Genomic DNA, 19,230 nt, shown 5'->3' on the forward strand with positions numbered 1-19,230 from the left:
CTAGGCATTTTGTTTCGTCTAAACGGTTTCATCCTGTTTTCACTTACAGATTTTCACGCCACCAATGTCCAGTTGCTAACTAAAGGAGAAAGAAAAAATGAAGAATGCAAATGTTTATAAATCACAATTTCCAGTAACGCAAATTTCAAATTCTCACGTAAGAACATTATTTTTTTTTCCTAATTTAATCAAGTTCCAAAATTTTTTCTCAAGACCAGAATTTTTTTTTCATTAAAAACCAGTTTAAGCAGGTTATAAACAATCATGTGACTATAAGATTACGCATGCGTCGATATTTAGGAAAACGATGGGATTTTTTTTTTCCATCTGAAAATCGCTCGAGTTCCAAAACTTATATATCTTAGAAGTTCTAGAATAAGAAAGAGAATTTTAGTGCTTGTGTAGCTGTCTGACTGTCTGTTGGTGCGTAAGTAGGATAATTAAAAAATGAAATAATTTCAAGGATAAAATTTGGTATGGGGTCTTTATATCAACAAACTAAAACTCTGCCAAATTTTTTATTCAACAGATGTCGGTTCTGCATCGATTCTGTTCATTGCAGTACGTAGCTAAAGAAAAATGCACTATATTACATTAGCACACAGTATTTTATAGTCTATTTCTCGCGATGTCACAGTTTTAAAAATTGCGTATACAAATGCGCCTCACATTTTTTTTTTCATTATATCAATATGCACATTTCGTACGAAATTTATTCAGATGCATAGCCTAATTTCGTTGTTTCAAATCTTCAATGTTCTTCCCTTAACTTTCAAGCACATTTTCGCAATATAACTGGTTTTGTATTAAGTTTTGCTTAAAATAAAAATAACTGAACACACATTTTGTATTCTTTTTGATCGATTGTGTACAATATTTCTACCACATCTTTACTTATTTTATAAAAAGATCGTACCAAACTCTGAATTCTCAGATATGGAGATAGATATAATTCTGAAAATGGCAATTCTTTTCAGACACAGGAAGGTTTTAAGCGTAACTGTTCATAAAAATAAATGCCAAATTAGAAGATAGGAGAAATCTAGATGGCGATTTTTTTTTTGACACAAGAATGAAACAAGACCAATATCAGAAGAGATTTCATATTGATAGCAGATGAAGAGAATTTAATATGAGTTGACATATCATTTTTTAAAATCCAAATCAGATCAATGAAAAAATATTTGATCCATAATCACAGATTTGACATCCTTAAGGCACATATACAGGTGGTAGAATTTTCGCTGATCTGTTTAGTAGTATCAAGATCTGTTTTTATTCACATTCCAAGATCTGTGATCATATTCAGTTTTTATTCAAAGATCCAAGTTGACCCTTCAGCAAGGTTCATATTTAATCAACCCAAATGAAAGCTGAATTGGGCTTGTAGCGACATTATTTGAAGTTGTTAAACTTTGAGAGTTCTTAGAAAAATGTCAGTATATATGAAGAAAAATATTGTATGAAAAAAAATGGTTGAAGCTAAAGTAACAAAACAAATGAGGAGCAATTTAGCAAAAGTAAACATACCTATTTTTTTTCTGAAATAAGTCTTTCCTCTATTTAGCCGAAAGTATAAGGGTGTTGCATTATTTTGTAAGAAAAACTTATTTTTCAAATTTCTTTATTTTTTCTAAAACTGATTATATCTGTTTCTTAAAAAGATAATGATTTGACAATATATCTTTATCAAAGATAAACGTATCCATCAACTTATTATATCTAAATGAGGTTATTTGTTTGACAAAACTTAAAATATCCACAAAATCATCATGTGATTTAAAAATTTTAAATATATCGTTTGAGTTGACGTTTCCATTACAAGATATCTTTTTTTGAATTTTTCAGAAAGATTTCAGATGACAAAAAATTGACCGTTGTAATAAAATGTCGCACTTTTTTTCTCTCCGCACCAATCCCATGTTTAAAGTGCTGGGAATAAAGTTTATTCCTCATTCCCATCATGTTCAAGATTCCCTCAAAGACGTATTTTTAGGTATCGAATTAAAATTGACACGATAGACTTTTTATTGTAATAGCCTTGCACTTGTTGGTGTACATGAACCTTCGTAAAGAAGTCAAGTTCCTTGATATTATAGCGTCAAATAAAACTTTATATTTCGAATATTAATTTGTCCTTTGTGATGAAGTAATTTCACTAGAAGCAGAATCTTTCATTCTTGATTATCAACGATGGGAAGAAATCATACGCTTAATTGTTTGATGAACCATTGCAATGAGATTAAATGTCATAAAGCTTCTATAATATATCAGTTATATGACAGTAAAAATTTCTAGCTTAAAATGTTTCACTGAAGAACTATGAAGAGATTAAGTTACATAAAATATTAAGATTTGGGTATGTATTAATCACCGAAAACCAGTTGATCTTCAAAGCGGCTAATCTATATCTATACTTATATATAAAGCTCAATGTGTGTGTGTGTTGGCGCTCTACAGAAAAGACCATTTGACCTACAGCTACCAAATTTGGTAGGTCGGGAATGTGCACCTGGGGTAACTTTTTTGAATTTTTAATTAGAATTTAATTATTAATTAAAAACTAACTTTCCCGCCAAAAAATCTTTTCATTTTCCCCAACGCCAAATGAGTAAGGCTTCAGATTTTTTTCTCAACATTAATGAGACTAGGGTTAACATTTTTCGGCCGATTATTTCAAACGATTCTGTTTATTTTTTTAATGTTTTATGCATTTAAAATTAAACATTGTTAATTAATCGATCTTTCAGATTCATTCTGAAATACTTTTGAAATAACACCGAATAAAGGAAATTAAAAATTTCTAATCTGCATAGCGTTACCCCAACTGGCGTAGAAAAATTCACGCATTTGCGTTGCCGTAACTGTCGTTGAAAATTCACGCATACGCATTGTGTTCTGATTGTTGACAATATTAAGAACAGGTGATTCTTGATTTAAATTATTTTTAGGTTAATCGCATGCTTTTGTAATTAAATTGTATTTATGTTAGTTACATATTTTTTGTATATGCTTATAGTTTTAAGTACATCGTTTTTTAAGTAGATTTTTTAACCTGTTTTCAATTATTTAATTTATTTTTAGGTTAGTTGCATGCTTTTGTAATTAAATTGTATTTATGTTAGTTATATATTTTTTGTATATGCTTATAGTTTTAAGTACATCGTTTTCTAAGTAGTTTTTTTTAACCTGTTTTCGACCGATTATTTTAAACGATTCCTTTTATTTTCTTATTTTCTTAGTGTTTGATGCATTTCAAAATAAACATTGTTAATAAATCGATCTGCTCATGATGAATCTGAGAAAATTTTATTGACAAATGCTTGAGATATCACATAAATTAAGAAAGATATTTTGTAGTGCCCATAAAGTTTTAACGCTCAGTGACTCTGTTATCAGTAATCATATTATAAAAAATGCTTTGTTTCAGTAAAAAATATTATTATATTAATTGCAGATTAATTCTTTCCACTTTAATTTAAAGCATAAATTCTAAGAGAGCTAACAAAAATTTAGAGAGATACATATTACGTTATGACTGAAGGCCTTTATAATATTATGAGTGAATTATATGACTATCAAAATTTGAAGTTTTAATAAATTTTGATGAAGAATCTATTAAAGTAGGAATTGCGTAAAATATTTAATTATTAAAATTTAAACGAACATTAAGATTGGCGAACCGACTGGTCACCAAAGGCGGCTAGTATAAAATAAAATCAACATGCTTTGAAACACTCATTTCAAAAATGCTTGTGCATATTATCAAGTACTGACAGTTAAATTATTTAATATTAAATCATGGCCTGAAGTGTAAGGATATGGTTTAAAAAAACTTGCACAAAGCTTTTATTTTTAATTTCAAAATTTCGCTGGTGTCAGTATGGTTAACAAATTCTTGAAAAATCTTTTTCCTGTTTTTTTATAATTGCCAGAATAAATATCTTAAGATTTTAATTTATCTCCACCCTATAAATCCGTAAAAAATATTTTTTTAAAAATTGCATTTATCTGTTTTGAACATTATCATTAAAAGTAGAAGTATTTAAAAAAAGAAGGACGAAATTTGATGTGATATTTTAATATTAAATATCAATATTAAAATATAAGATAAATATATTAATGTTAAATGCAGATTTCAATCAATTTTTGAAAAATTCTCCAAAAGGGAAATCTCTCTGTCCTTATGAACGTGAATGAGATAACTCAAAGCAAAGTTTAGACATAGTTTTATTACAAATGTAAAATTTGAAGCAAATTTTTATGAAATTCATTCATAGGATATTACCTCTTGATAAGTGAACATGATAACTCAAAAAAAAATCAACATGATTAATGCTTAAGTTTATGATATTTACCCCAAAATTTCCCATTAGCTTAAATTTTGAAACCAATTAGTTTTCGGAAAGAGATATCGTGTATGCTTGTTTCACTTTATAATAAGACGAGGCTAATGGAAAACGACTTATTGCAGAAAATCTCGAGAGAGTATTAGCCTATTGATTTGAATTTGCAGAATGAATAAAAATAGTGCTCAATGTAGAAACATTTTTTGTTAGAATTTCCTCTAAAATAGAATTGTGAATACGCCGTGCTACGATCCTGATGATAAGAGCTACCAAGCAATGCGTAACAAAAGTCAGAGGCGTTCTATGTATGGAATAATTTTTCTCCCCAAGTTATCATCAATGGCTCAGCAAGAGTAAATGGTCTTTGGAGGGTGGAGCTTTTTCTGTCATTTCCTTACGTTAGACTTTAAAATATGATTTAAATGTAATAGCTATGTCTCTTTGGCAATGTATAAGGAACATACGGCGTATCTACGCTCCCCCCACCCTTTATCGATTGATTGCTACATCATAGCTACCAAGTCATTCCATTGCTTTCTATACGAAATGGAAAAGTTTTTTTTCTAATATTCCATGTAATTGATGGTTTTATTTAAAATGCCGTACAACATCGATATATGAGACTCATAGCAATTCACAGTAATTCAGTCAAAATAAAGAGAATTCACATTAAGACAGACTCGTTTAATGAGAACGGGTACAGAATTGGCTTCTATTTTATACAAAGATTAGTAGCTTTTATATGCTTATGTATTTTAACAGTTTTCTATTTCTTTTAATAAAAAGTTTATTCTCTGTTAATAATCAAATATGTAAATTTTTTTTAACGAAATTCAAAATGACGTCAAGAATTAAATCCGTACTGTATGATAAACGTTATTTTGTAGTTTATAACATTAATGACGACTTGTTAGCTTACTTAGAAGAAGAAAAAGTACTTAGAAGATTCAAAATTTTGAACATTGCCAAAAAATAACTGGAAAATTCGAAATGTAAATTCATCATATCATATAAATTAACATTTTCACTATTTTATTTTAATCGAATATAGATTTATATTTTATTTACTCACTTTTAAAGAACAGTTAATTAAGAATTTGAATAATATGTTTTGAAGTATTCGAGTTCTCGTCATTTAAAACATATATATATATATGTAACATATTACATATAACAAATAACACACACACACACACACACACACACACACACACACACACACACACACACACACACACACACACACACACACACACACACACACACACACACACATATATATATATATATATATATATATTTGGAAAGATTATTTCAATGAAAGATTGCATAAGATTTTTTACAAGTTCACTGACTGTGCTATTTTTAAGTTATTCTGTAATTCATGATATAAAATTTTAAAGTATTTTTCAGGAAGTATAGATTTTAAAATGTGTATTTAAAACTAAAGATATGAAGCATATTTAATTTTCTTATGATGCATTCCTGCGTCACGTCATCTGCACTGAAGCTGTAAAAATTTGCATTTTAATTTGTGATTGATCCTCCTCCAACTTTGTTTTAACATATTTTTGAGAATTTTCATGATAAAATTCTAAAATTCTGTACATGACCTTATTAGAGAATGGGGCACATTTTACTCATTGAGAATTTTTTTGTACGGGGTCCGTATAAAAATTTAAATTTTGTATTTTTTGGAGTTTAATCCCCTAAAAATTTTAATCGATTTTATAACATTTTGCACCTGTTTTTACGCAACTTTGTAATTTACAGCATATGTCTACGATTAATATTTAAGGAATAAAAGCCGCGGTCAAGGTTTTTGAGACACCCTGTATAGCTTCGAATAATTTTCAGAAATCCTTATATATTACGAATTAACATGTTTTAGAAACTTTTAAGTATCTATTTTTAAAGATACGAATTTAAAACTTTGTTTGGCCACAAGGCTCAGTAAACGTATTAATATTAACCCAGATCTCATATTTTAAAGATTTTGCGATAGAATAAGAAGATTATTTGAAGAAGTTTTGACTTAGAGTTCATTGAAATTTTTTGGAAAGTTTTCCGATTATAGATTTCAGAAATGTGAGATGAAATCGCCCAATTATTACTTAACCAAGAGATTCTTGAGATAAAATTAATGTCATCATTGCGAAGAAAAACTATAATTTTTAAAAATTAATTTTTATTTTAAAATATTTAGAAAAATTTCAATGAAAAATAAATGTGAAATTAAATTACATTTACAAGATAAATTATTGTTCTTCATCTTCTTTTCCTAGATTTCCAATAATAGAAATTGTATAACTTGTTAAATTATGTGATTTTCACCAGTATAAATGATGAATTTTTCTATCGTTCAGAATTCTTTTTCTACAGATAAATTATATTTTTAGTGTATCTACTCTCTTCTTTTATTCAAAGAAACTTAATGACAATAAAGCGAAGAAAATGATTATATGTAATTATTAAGAATTGAAACTAATAACAATTTTATCATTTATATCTTTTGACAACTTTTGCTATATGAATGTTTTATATCCATGTTTTGTAATATTTTCTCTTTCCCCAGCGTTTTGTTATTTTTCGATTTGGCTGGTGTCAGGGTGATGGAAATACACTTAAACGTGGAGAAGTTTATTTTCATATTAGTTAAATTGCCTCTTAAGATTATATCTCAGTACTATTGATATTAAATTTAAATAATAATGGCACTGATCATAAATGTGATAAAATATTGCTGAACTATTCTGATATTTTTAAAAGTTAAAAGCGCATTTTTTATATAATTTTCTTGAATTTTTATTTATGAATTAAATATATATGACTCTTATATCCTTAATATTGTTATATGTAGAGTTTAAGTGGAATTAAATGTGAAGAAATTGAAAAATAGTTGGTTCAAACACAGATGCATATATATTTATATAATTTTATAAAAAATGTTATGAATGCAAATAATTTAATGGCCTCAGATAAAAATGGATAACAGCATTATTATTGGATTTTTTTAAACATTAAAAAGTAAAAATTAAATATCAATTTTATTTAAATTCTAATCCTATAATGCTGTTACTGTACATTTAATAAATTTGTGGATTTTAAAAGTGGAAGTTTAAAATGTCAGAATGATCTTGGGAGTGAAATCAGTTGTAAACAAAGGTTTTTTCTTTTGAAAATAAATTTTTACATCTTATGTAAAATTTTATATAGTTAAAAAAAAAAAGTTGTTTTCGTTATAAAAATAGAAAAAAAAATATTTGTTTCTTAAAGTATTTGTCTTTTAATGGTAGAAAAGAATATATGTTGCGATGCTATAATCTTCAAATTTATAACCACAAATCGATAGATTCAGAAAAAATTATTATGAATAAAGTTATTCAAAAATTGATGAAGTATGTAAATATAGATTGCTTATTTACAGAAAACACTTTAATATAGTTAAAATAAAAATCAACAAAATATTGAATGTTATGTAACTTAAAACTATAAAAAAATACCTATTTCCTTATAAATAACCTCTTAAAATTAAACAACTCATTAGAAATAACAATTTTTTTCTACAAATTCATATTGTTTGCAAGTTGTGCACCATAAGATTTAATATGACTACAAGTGAAGAAATGTTTTCTATGCTTACCGAAACTTTAAAAAAAAAAAAAAAAAAAAATTGAGAAAATGTTAAGCAATTTATCTTGATGTCAGTGGTTCCTGCAAACAGCATTTTTAAAAGTTAATTAATGAGCTTTCAACTTTTCTATTTGATATCTGTTATACATTTCTGCATTCCTTAAATATCCTCTATTTGATGAAACTAAAATTGGGAAATTGATTACTTGAAAATACAAATACCAATTCCAGAAATATATATTCATTTTTGCCATCATTTGTTCCATTATGTTCCATTTTGCCATCATTATTTTATAAATTACTGATAAATTTAACTGAACTATTTAGAACTAAATGTTATTTATATTTAAAAATAAAACAATCACAATCGGTATTCCAAGGAATTAAAAAAAAATATTTTATATTTTAAAAAGAATTCAAGCAGACAGGCAATAAAGTACTATAAGTAATTACGTAAAGAATTAGAATGACATTAGCTTTCAGAATTGCCTCGAATGATATAAATTGTGATTTTTTGCGATAAAATCTTATTTCCTTCTTTTTTTCGCCAAATCGAGCATTAGCCCACCAAGAGCGGATTCACCTTCTGTGCCTTTTTTGCAACTTTCTTTTATTTCTTCATCGTTCATCATTTCATTCAACGCTGCCAAGCTGGCCTCTTCGCCACATTTGTTCTCTATTTTTGCCACAACACATCTGGCAATAGCTTCGTACATTCTGAAAAAACAAAAAGATTAAATAATCATTGTTCTGTCATTTATTTCATACCAGGCGCCTTTGACAATCATTTGCTTAACCACATTAATAATTGGTTATAATTTTAATTTAATATTTTTCGTAACTTGATCTCATGGTTGGATCCATTATGTTATAATTCTTGATGATTTGTTAAGACTGTTTTGGACTCACACGTCCAATTTAGCAAACAATATTTATTTATATTTTATAGGAAATATGAAAAGCCTCAAAGCTACATCTAGATGGTTTGAAGATCCATCTAGAAGAATATCCATCTAGTTGAAGAAGAAGCTAAGAAAGAGAATGCGAGCAACATGCAGAGATTTAATACCCGTGTATCCTGATTGAGTCACATTCAGATACGGCGCAGCTTACAGTTAAGAATTTCAGATATGCACTCGAATAATAACTGCATTTTCTGCAGTTTCAACAGCTTCCTGAACAAAATATTATTCGAACTTTGTTAGATATATAATTCTTACCTTTTTCGAGTCTTTACACTATTCTGTTTGTTTTACAATGCATTTCTCTAATTTTCTATTTATATTTTTAGGCATCCAACTATATAACTAGAAAGAGTAGCAAGGTTTCAAAATGACACACTTTAAAATTTGTTCGCCATTGCTTGATTCTTGAAATACGTAGTAAGGATTTATACTCATTTTATAATTCAAATGTACATTGGTTTATGTAATGTAGTGTTATATTTTCTATATTATTTTAATAAATGAATCTTTTAATTCGCTAAAATATATATTTTTATAGGGCTTATTAGATGAAAAGGAACAAAAGCAAGTTTCAATGATAGTGCATTTTATATTAAAATTTGGAATTTTCTTTATTTTACAGGAACAATTTTAAATATTTTTTGATATTACCTATATTTTTTATGTACAAATAACAATAACTTATATACCCACATAAATAAGAATTATAAATTTCGATTAGGGTTGTATAAATTTTATTAAAAAATATAGTTATATAAATATAGTTATTTTTGCTGACAGCTTTGAAAGAAAACGAAAGTATTTTTGGGATGGAACTTGTAATTTCAAATAGTGACCACAGTGACAGGACGATGCTTTTCCGGATCTTTCTCTCTCTTTAATTTCTGGATCATATAAAGAGGAAATTTAACCCTTGAAATTATATTAAGTACCCACTAAGCTCTCATAAAGGATACATTTTAGGAATTTGGAACTGTCCGAGTGACCTTATAACTAAAATATTGCGGAGCTTTGGAATTCATAATAAAATGATAACTGCACAAAACTGCTTTATTAAATTATTTTAGATTATAAAAATTAAATGCAATAGATAACGTATTTCTTTAATTATTAAAAAGGAAATTTTCAAAAGGGGATCAGAATTTTAAAATTCAAAAACATACATCAGCTCCTTTGGTCTCTGTAAGGCTGACATAGGAGTTACAATAAACAAAATTTCATTCAGTATTGATACTCACCCACATTTGATTTCGTCTTCATTAATTTCTGTCTCCTCTGGCAAATCTAAGACTTGTTCCAGAATTTCTGCCACACCATCATCAATACATGCCATCAACTCCGGTTCTAGCTCGTTTACACACTCTTCAACGTCATCGGGGAGTTCTGCAAATTGTTTGGTCCAAGTTTCTTAATTTTCAAAATCTGTGATGCAATATATGCTTAAGAAGTAGTACTATTGAAATGGTTCGACATTAATGTAAAAAAGGACAATTGTCACTGCAAGATGTGTAATAACAGGAATTTATGAAATATTTCTTATTTTCTGAACAAGTTAGTATTTTATACAATTTAGTTTTGAAAATATTAAAATATGTCTTATTTGGAACTTGGAGCATTTTAGAGCTGTAGTGCATAAAGAATTGAGTAAAAACGAGTAACAAATAATTAGTATGTATTTCTGTCAAACGAAATTAAGTAAAAGCTTGTAGTAAAAATAACAATTTTCAAAATATTCTTTTACATTTAGTGAGGTATTTTGAATAATTCATTATTTTATACCGTGATGAAATGGTAAAATACTACGTTATATCAAAAACTAAAAGCTAGTGAAGGGGACTCGTTATCCAAAAAAAAAAAGTTAATTATTTTAATTTTAAAAAAAATATCAATCCTTTTTTTTAAATCTTTTTCTCGTACAATTTCAATACTTTTTCCTCAAATTTTTTCAAAGGGAAGTCACAATGTATTGAAAAGAATTAGAGATCCTATTTTTGATATCCATATTAGTTTCTGCCTAAAAAATTCATCAAAATTTTACGGATTGAAAAATATGAGATTCTTTCAATTTCAATATCTTTAGAAAAATTTCTAATAACAAATTTTACAAATCCATTCCCAATTATATTAATCCTGCATTTAAGAGTCAGTAGAAAAAGATTTATGCAATTACAATAAAATGTGATTGATTTTTGACATTTTGTAGCAGAAATTATTTTGACAACAAAAAGCAAATTGAGAAAAACAGCTTTGAAGTTTTCAACACAATAAAATTGCAAGTTTGATTCCATAAAATAATTCCATACCACACGAAATACTTTTCCGATTGCATTGGAATCTTCAGATTAATAAGTCAAAGGTTTAAGGATAATTTTTCACTCAAAATTAGAAAATCGATATTTTGATCGATTTTTTACGAAATTTTCAATGTACCGAGTCCTTGAAATAAAAAATAAATAAATTTTAAAATGGTAAATTTATTTATGTGACCCAATTAGCAATCATTCCTACCTCCAGGAGGACAATTTGTTGCTTCCAATATTTTGAGGAATTGTCTTCCGCCTTCAATCTCTTCATTTCTTGTTTCTTCAGTGCATTCTTTAGCAGCTTCTTCCAGGCAACTTGACGCCTCAGCCAGTGTCCTGCAGATTGAAATGGGGATTATAACATTTCATTGAAGCAATGAAATAAAATTATTAAATTCTCACAATAAATTGGAAATTTTTTAAATTTTGCTTGATGGAAAGACATTAATTTTTTTTAACTAAATATACAGTTGAAATTTAATTATGCGGCATAAATACAAATTTCGGGCACTAAGTAAGTAAAAACTTTAGAAAGCAATTAATGTCTATACTCTATATCTATTACTCTATATCATATACTCTATATCTATTACTCTATATGTAATATATGTAACTTAATATATTTCGCATTACTTTGCGTTTCAATACACAAATCACAATACAAAAATCACAACAAAGAGACCAAAGCGCTAATTGTCTGAGTTTGTATTAACGAAACAAAAAAAAAGCATTAACATTTCAGTGTTCATTGGTTTTGAAATAGAATTGGCATTTTTTTATATAATAGTTTATAAACAGTTGTTTTTTAAACTTAATAGTCTGTTTCTGAATTCTTGCTTTTGAACTGTTCATCTGAATGACATCTAGAGTGTAATAATTCCCGAGTTTTAAATGTATAAAGATGTAATTTAATTTAAGTTATAACACAAAAGATTAATATAATCTTTGTTAATTAGACACACACAGACACACCTGTGTGTATTATATTCTTTCATCATAAACATAGACAATTTAAGTGTACTAACAGTTTTTTTAAACTTAATAGTCTGTTTCTGAATTCTTGCTTTTGAACTGTTCATCTGAATGACATCTAGAGTGTAATAATTCCCGAGTTTTAAATGTATAAAGATGTAATTTAATTTAAGTTATAACACAAAAGATTAATATAATCTTTGTTAATTAGACACACACAGACACACTTGTGTGTATTATATTCTTTCATCATAAACATAGACAATTTAAGTGTACTAACAGTTTTTTTAAACTTAATAGTCTGTTTCTGAATTCTTGCTTTTGAACTGTTCATCTGAATGACATCTAGAGTGTAATAATTCCCGAGTTTTAAATGTATAAAGATGTAATTTAATTTAAGTTATAACACAAAAGATTAATATAATCTTTGTTAATTAGACACACACAGACACACCTGTGTGTATTATATTCTTTCATCATAAACATAGACAATTTAAGTGTACTAACAGTTTTTTTAAACTTAATAGTCTGTTTCTGAATTCTTGCTTTTGAACTGTTCATCTGAATGACATCTAGAGTGTAATAATTCCCGAGTTTTAAATGTATAAAGATGTAATTTAATTTAAGTTATAACACAAAAGATTAATATAATCTTTGTTAATTAGACACACACAGACACACCTGTGTGTATTATATTCTTTCATCATAAACATAGACAATTTAAGTGTACTAACAGTTTTTTTAAACTTAATAGTCTGTTTCTGAATTCTTGCTTTTGAACTGTTCATCTGAATGACATCTAGAGTGTAATAATTCCCGAGTTTTAAATGTATAAAGATGTAATTTAATTTAAGTTATAACACAAAAGATTAATATAATCTTTGTTAATTAGACACACACAGACACACCTGTGTGTATTATATTCTTTCATCATAAACATAGACAATTTAAGTGTACTAACAGTTTTTTTAAACTTAATAGTCTGTTTCTGAATTCTTGCTTTTGAACTGTTCATCTGAATGACATCTAGAGTGTAATAATTCCCGAGTTTTAAATGTATAAAGATGTAATTTAATTTAAGTTATAACACAAAAGATTAATATAATCTTTGTTAATTAGACACACACAGACACACCTGTGTGTATTATATTCTTTCATCATAAACATAGACAATTTAAGTGTACTAACAGTTTTTTTAAATATATATCCTACATTTAATAAAATAATGTGCAATGCATTTTTTTATGTCTCAAAATTTATGAGCTCACGTGAAGTTCATATAAAATTTTATTTAAAAATTAATTAAAGAATTTTAGATTAGTTATTCAAGATCAAATTTTTTAAATCCATAAATAATCATGTCTAAATAAAAAAATTATAGTAATTTAAAATTTAATTTTTTAACAATTTATTTAGAATGGAGATATAAATTTTTATAGGTCATTAGTTTTTTTGAAAAATCAAACATTTCTTGAAACTGTTATTCTTTCTTTTATAAGGTGTTTTAATATGAATAGGCAAAATAATTTTTTATGAGTTTTTCATAAGAAGTTGCTTTGAAGATCGATCATTTCTAGCTGTTGAATCTCACTATTTTTTTAAAGCAATCATGCCTTTATTTGAAGTTTTCTTTTGTTATATGATATTTCAAATATAATTCAGTAGTTTTTGTTCCTTTTCTAAATGCCATTTTAACATCATCTCTATCCTTAAATTGATAGTTAAGTTCATATATTGAAACTGTTACTAATTTCCTTTTAGTGGACATGATAAAACATGCAATTTATCACAAAGAATCATAATTAAATATTCATAACATTGAATAGATAATAGAGATATAGACATTAAATTAACGTTAATATTATTTACATAGCGATTTAACTGATTTGGAGTTTGGTGCAATTTTAAATGTACGGCCAGACATACAAGTTCTGACCTTAATGGCCAATAAAAAACGAAATAAATACTCAACTAATAATGTGCAAAACTAATGTAATGAAAGATTGATGTGTTTTACAGACTTATGATTCTTTTTATTTTAGGTCTATGTTAGCTGAAACATTATTTATCAGGTAATAGCGATACTCTTTAATGTTCTTCTAGTTTTGCAAAATACTCGGAAATTTTTTAAGGAATAAAAATATAATATATGTTATAAAATGAAACTGAGCCTGAGAAATACAGCTTTTAGGCTTAACAGGTTAAGGAAGTTTAACTTCTTGTTTTTGTGTTAGCCATCTATAATTTAAATATATTTCAAGAGCATCTTAAAGTTACTTTTCAAGCCTTCGAGGAAGATTCCATAATAATCATTAATTTGATAACTACTTGGAATATTTTGAAAAAATGACATTTTTGCTGTAATAAAGCAAGAGAAATGGAGATGAAGAGATTAATCTATTCAATAAAAATCCAAATTTATTAAATTTACTGTGAACACATATACCTCAATTATGTTTTGATAACTAGGATTCAATGCATAGGTGAATTTTAGGATTTCGAACTCACTTCTGTGGTGAATTCTACTTAATAATTTAAAAATGCGTTAAATTTGAAAAAAAATTATAACTCTAAAAGATTACAAATAAGTACTTTCTACGGTAAAAAGTAGCAACAAGACAGACAATATTTGCTGTAGAAAAAAGTTGAAAACCGACATACACATACAGAAAAAAAAGGAAACTTTAGGCAATGCATTTATCTTTACGAAAAGACAAAAGAAGATTAAGAAATAATGTATGCATTTCACAATGTGCGTAAGAAATGTGTAAAAAAACTATGAATAAAGGCAATTGAAGATTTTGTTGCATACGCTTCAGAGTTGCTGTCAATAAAATGAAGAACTGACAGAGACGTTATCGTGGATAAGACATAAGATTCGGTAATAAGATATGATTATAAATGTTATTCATAGCAGTTATTACATATCCGCCACCGTTTGTTTGATCATGATTGATTCAACTCAGAGATCTTCTTCAGACAACATCCTCTGCCACTCTACTTTTAAGATTACCGTAGGAGCATGGAGTGAATACCAGAGGTCAGACTTATACATAATAGTTTTGTTTAATAGATAATTTTGTTCACAAGATTCGCTTGATATGAATTGTAATCTAGTACATTATACTAGAATTGTATGTTAAAAAAATTGTTGAAATCTACATTGTTGAGAATATTTGGTTTGCAATTCTGTAGGGGAACGAGTGAGATAATATTAGACCAGGAAACTTGCAAACTAAATAATAGATTCAATCTGCTTTTAGAGATATGCTAAATTTGAGAGTTTGGAAATCTTTTGAGAGTATGAAGGTTATGAAACTGTTTGAAAAGCAGATATATTGCAAATACCTTTCGGGTACAAAAATAAATGTTTTGCAACTCCGTACCTAAGGAGTTTGCAGAGAGACTTGAAATTTTCATTTCATTTTCGCAGTAATCATTACCACAACAATTTAATAGCTCGTATAAACAATTCAACCTTTCTGATAAAAGTTTTACAGCAAACAATATTAATATTTTTTCTAAATTTTTCTAATATTTGTAAAACTTATTAAAAAATTATTTTATTGAATTAGGAGTGAAATTATACGAGAAAAGGGACCTGGCATCATATTTTTTTTTCTAAGGAAAGCACTCAAAATATTTGAAAAGCTGCAGCTTCTGGGACAACCAAGAATAATTCAATAAATTCATAGCGTATAATAAAATTAATGAAAGGAAAAAGGATAAAATAATATAAAACTTAAGAAGGATTAAAAACGATTAGATTTTTTAAATCTCTTTTAATTACAATAACTATAGATTAGGCTCATGTCTTGTCGGTTATGAGTGTGCTATGTCCAATTCCCAATTTATAGTAATTGAATACTTTTCTTCAAGTAAAATCTTTCAACTTACGCACAGTCTTGTTCATCCGTGGTTTCTTCTAAAATACTGGATAAGAGCTTCACTACACATTCACCAGCCTTTTCTTCACCACACGTTTCTTCTTCTGCTCTTACAAAAGCTGAAAATAGGCAGTAGTTGCAAATTAGCTAATTAGCTTACTTCGTAACAATATTCGACTCAAAACTGCGCTGTAATTAAATTGTAATTATGTGAATGCTACCCTCCCCCTGTGTAAGTGCGCGAAGAAAGTAAATGATCATTACCACGATCACAGAACGAAGACATCCTCTCGTAGGAGGTACGACTCATCATAGAAATGGAGGCAATTCGACCCATGGTCTTAATGTATCCGTGTGGATACATTAATTAACTGCCAGTAACTGTTAGTACTAATAAACAATGAATTATGCTTATTCTTATTTAAATTCAGAGGAATATTTCTCTTATATGCATTGCAATAAATTCTTAATACGCAATAAGTTCAATAATATATTTGAATTATAATCTTTCATCTCAAGATCTATTTCTGATTCATCCTATTTAAGTAAAGTTTTATGAATGAGTGCAAAATATACAAGGAAAAATGATTGAATCTTATCTTCATAATCAAAATTAAACTTTGAATTGAAAACCTAGGTTGGTACCATAAACTTTTTAAAATTTGAAATAGTATAAAAATCCATTTTGTAGAATAATATTTTCAAAATTATTATATAAAACTTTTAAAATCACGCCTAGTCTCATGTTAGTTAAAAATATATTGAAAACTAAAATAAATATATCTCTATTCCCGCACATCAAAATATATTAGTACCAAATCTCGTCGATCTAGGACAAATTGAGCCAAGAGACAACATTGAACAACAACAGCCAATAAGAAAATATTCCCAAGTATAATTGTTCATTGCATTGATCATGTATTATTCTAAAAGTTTCCTTTTCTTTGAGAAAAAAAATATAAGAAAAATGTTTCAAAAAACATCTTTTATTTAATAAAAGACTTAAGGTCCAGGTTATTATCTTAATTGTCTAATTGTTTTCTAAGAATATATGAATACAAAATTGAAAAGTATTACATCATTTTTATGAGAATTGGTAACTTTTCATTAGTATTTTTATATTTCGATTTGTTAAATTTTGAAGTTACATAAAGCTTTCAAAGACTTTTTTTAATTTTTAGATAAGACACTTATATTGAAATTGCAATTTATAAAATTCAACTTTTATAACAAAGAAACCGAATATAACTGATAGCTAATATTTAATGTTTTGTATTTGTAATAAGCTTTGAATTTTGAAAATTACAAAAAAAATATTAGTATTTTTAAAACGAAAGAATGAATTCCATAGTTTTTATTGATATTTTGAATAATTTAAAATAATATTATCTAATTTCCGCTCCTTTTTTTATGAATATAGCTGAAAAGGCATATTGAAAGAGACAATTCATACCAAAGACTACAAGAAGGACAACAACCTTCAGCTGCATGGCGACACTTGCAATCACTTGTCGGTACTAGTTTAATAAATAATTTCCGAGGGTTTTGCGATTTGGCTTTTCTATTCTTATCGTCTAATGCGGAAATGTTAGTTCCCTTCCAGAATATTAATCCTACTTCCGCTCAGAAATTCTTCTTAAAGTTCGACTTGTTTTCGGGCCCGTCTGTGTTTCAGACTCTTTGATCTAATTTAAATAAACAAACTGAAGATAAAAATTTCTAATCCCTATTCTCAGAACTTCTCATTCCTATTTTCTTATGCATGACATTTACAAAGAGAAGATATTATAATCTGCAAAATATTCGACCTCTAGATTTTTATGAATCCCTGTAGTCGTGAACTTTCTTCTCGATAATAAAACTGTTTCTCTGTTGATGCGTATAAGGGCATGACATTTCAGAAATGCAAAGCGCTAGATTGATAAAACCTGGTGTTTAGTTTTATCAACAAAACTATAAATCTGTGATAAATTTTAGAACAAATCAGTTAAAGAATTTAATGTCTGTCGGATCATCTATTCGCGTATATCTGAAATAGTAATAGATTCAAGTCTATAATCTTCGCATTTTTTTTTTCAAATTTTGGACGAAATTTGTCAAAGGGAAGATATTCCGTTTCAAAATGCATTCTTTATGTTCATCATTGTATGATGATGTTAAATACAAAATCACTCATGGATGCAATTTCAACTTCCAAAAGTAAATATGAACCTATTTAATAGGTTTGTGTCTAACAATTTTTTGTATTTTCGCCAAAGATGGATAGATGGACGTATAAATATTTGCTTCAACTTTTGCATGTTTTCGCAAACAAATACCCGCTTTTGTTTCAATTATTTTAATAGCCTCGGTTTTTAAGCAAACGACTGAAATAAAGAAAATTTTCTTTTATTTTTTCTTGAAAAGTTAAAGTTTTTAGATGTTATACATTATCATAAAATAATTATATAATAAAGAAGATCAACGGTTAAAAAATAGTTAAATAAAGAAGCATCAGCTAATGAAATTCACAAAATAATAGTGATGATAAAGTAACAACATTAACCCATCAAATAAAAATAAAGCGCTGTTCTGGATCATAACATACTTAAAATCATCTAAATAACTTCGATATTTCAATAAATTGATGACTCCGATACTGTATTCAGTCGCACGAATTACATTTTCCAAATCCAAGCATTCAACACTATTTGAATGATCTTGATGAAATCTTTCAATAATAGAAAAATTACTGCCTTTGAAATGTATTGCTTTTTTTCCCTCCATAATTTCCTTACCATTGAGGATAGACTATGAATCAAATTAAGCCTATTAAACATAATTACTTTTGCACTATAAGTGTCTGGCATATTATTTTTCAGTTTCATTATCAAATAAAAGTTATGAGCCGGAAGACAATTTTGAACTACTGATTTCAAATACTTTCTCCCACTCTTTTAGTACCAAATTTTCAGAAATTTATGAGGAAATGGTGGAGAAGTATGAAATATTATTTTCCTTATATCTTCCCTCCTCCCACCCTAAAAAGAACGGAATCTCCTTCGACTTCCAATTTGAGACAAGAATTTTATTTCATATCCTCTCCAAACTTTGCGGATGTCAGAACCTACAGATACTACTA

General features: G+C 27.3%; 1 protein-coding gene across 1 annotated transcript; it reads right to left on the bottom strand.

Annotated features, from left to right (window-relative positions):
- Positions 1-8,355: 8,355 nt before the first annotated feature.
- On the bottom strand, positions 8,356-17,696 carry LOC129961826 (uncharacterized). The gene is made up of 5 exons (XM_056075407.1): positions 17,563-17,696; positions 16,120-16,228; positions 11,456-11,586; positions 10,186-10,330; positions 8,356-8,699 (listed from the first exon to the last, which is right to left on the bottom strand). The coding sequence occupies exons 1-5, from the start codon at positions 17,597-17,599 to the stop codon at positions 8,510-8,512; spliced, it is 612 nt and encodes a 203-aa protein (XP_055931382.1). The 5' UTR covers positions 17,600-17,696; the 3' UTR covers positions 8,356-8,509.
- Between the last annotated feature and the right edge of the window lie 1,534 nt (positions 17,697-19,230).

The sequence above is a fragment of the Argiope bruennichi genome, chromosome 2 (assembly GCF_947563725.1).
Source record: "Argiope bruennichi chromosome 2, qqArgBrue1.1, whole genome shotgun sequence".
NCBI lineage: Eukaryota > Metazoa > Arthropoda > Arachnida > Araneae > Araneidae > Argiope > Argiope bruennichi.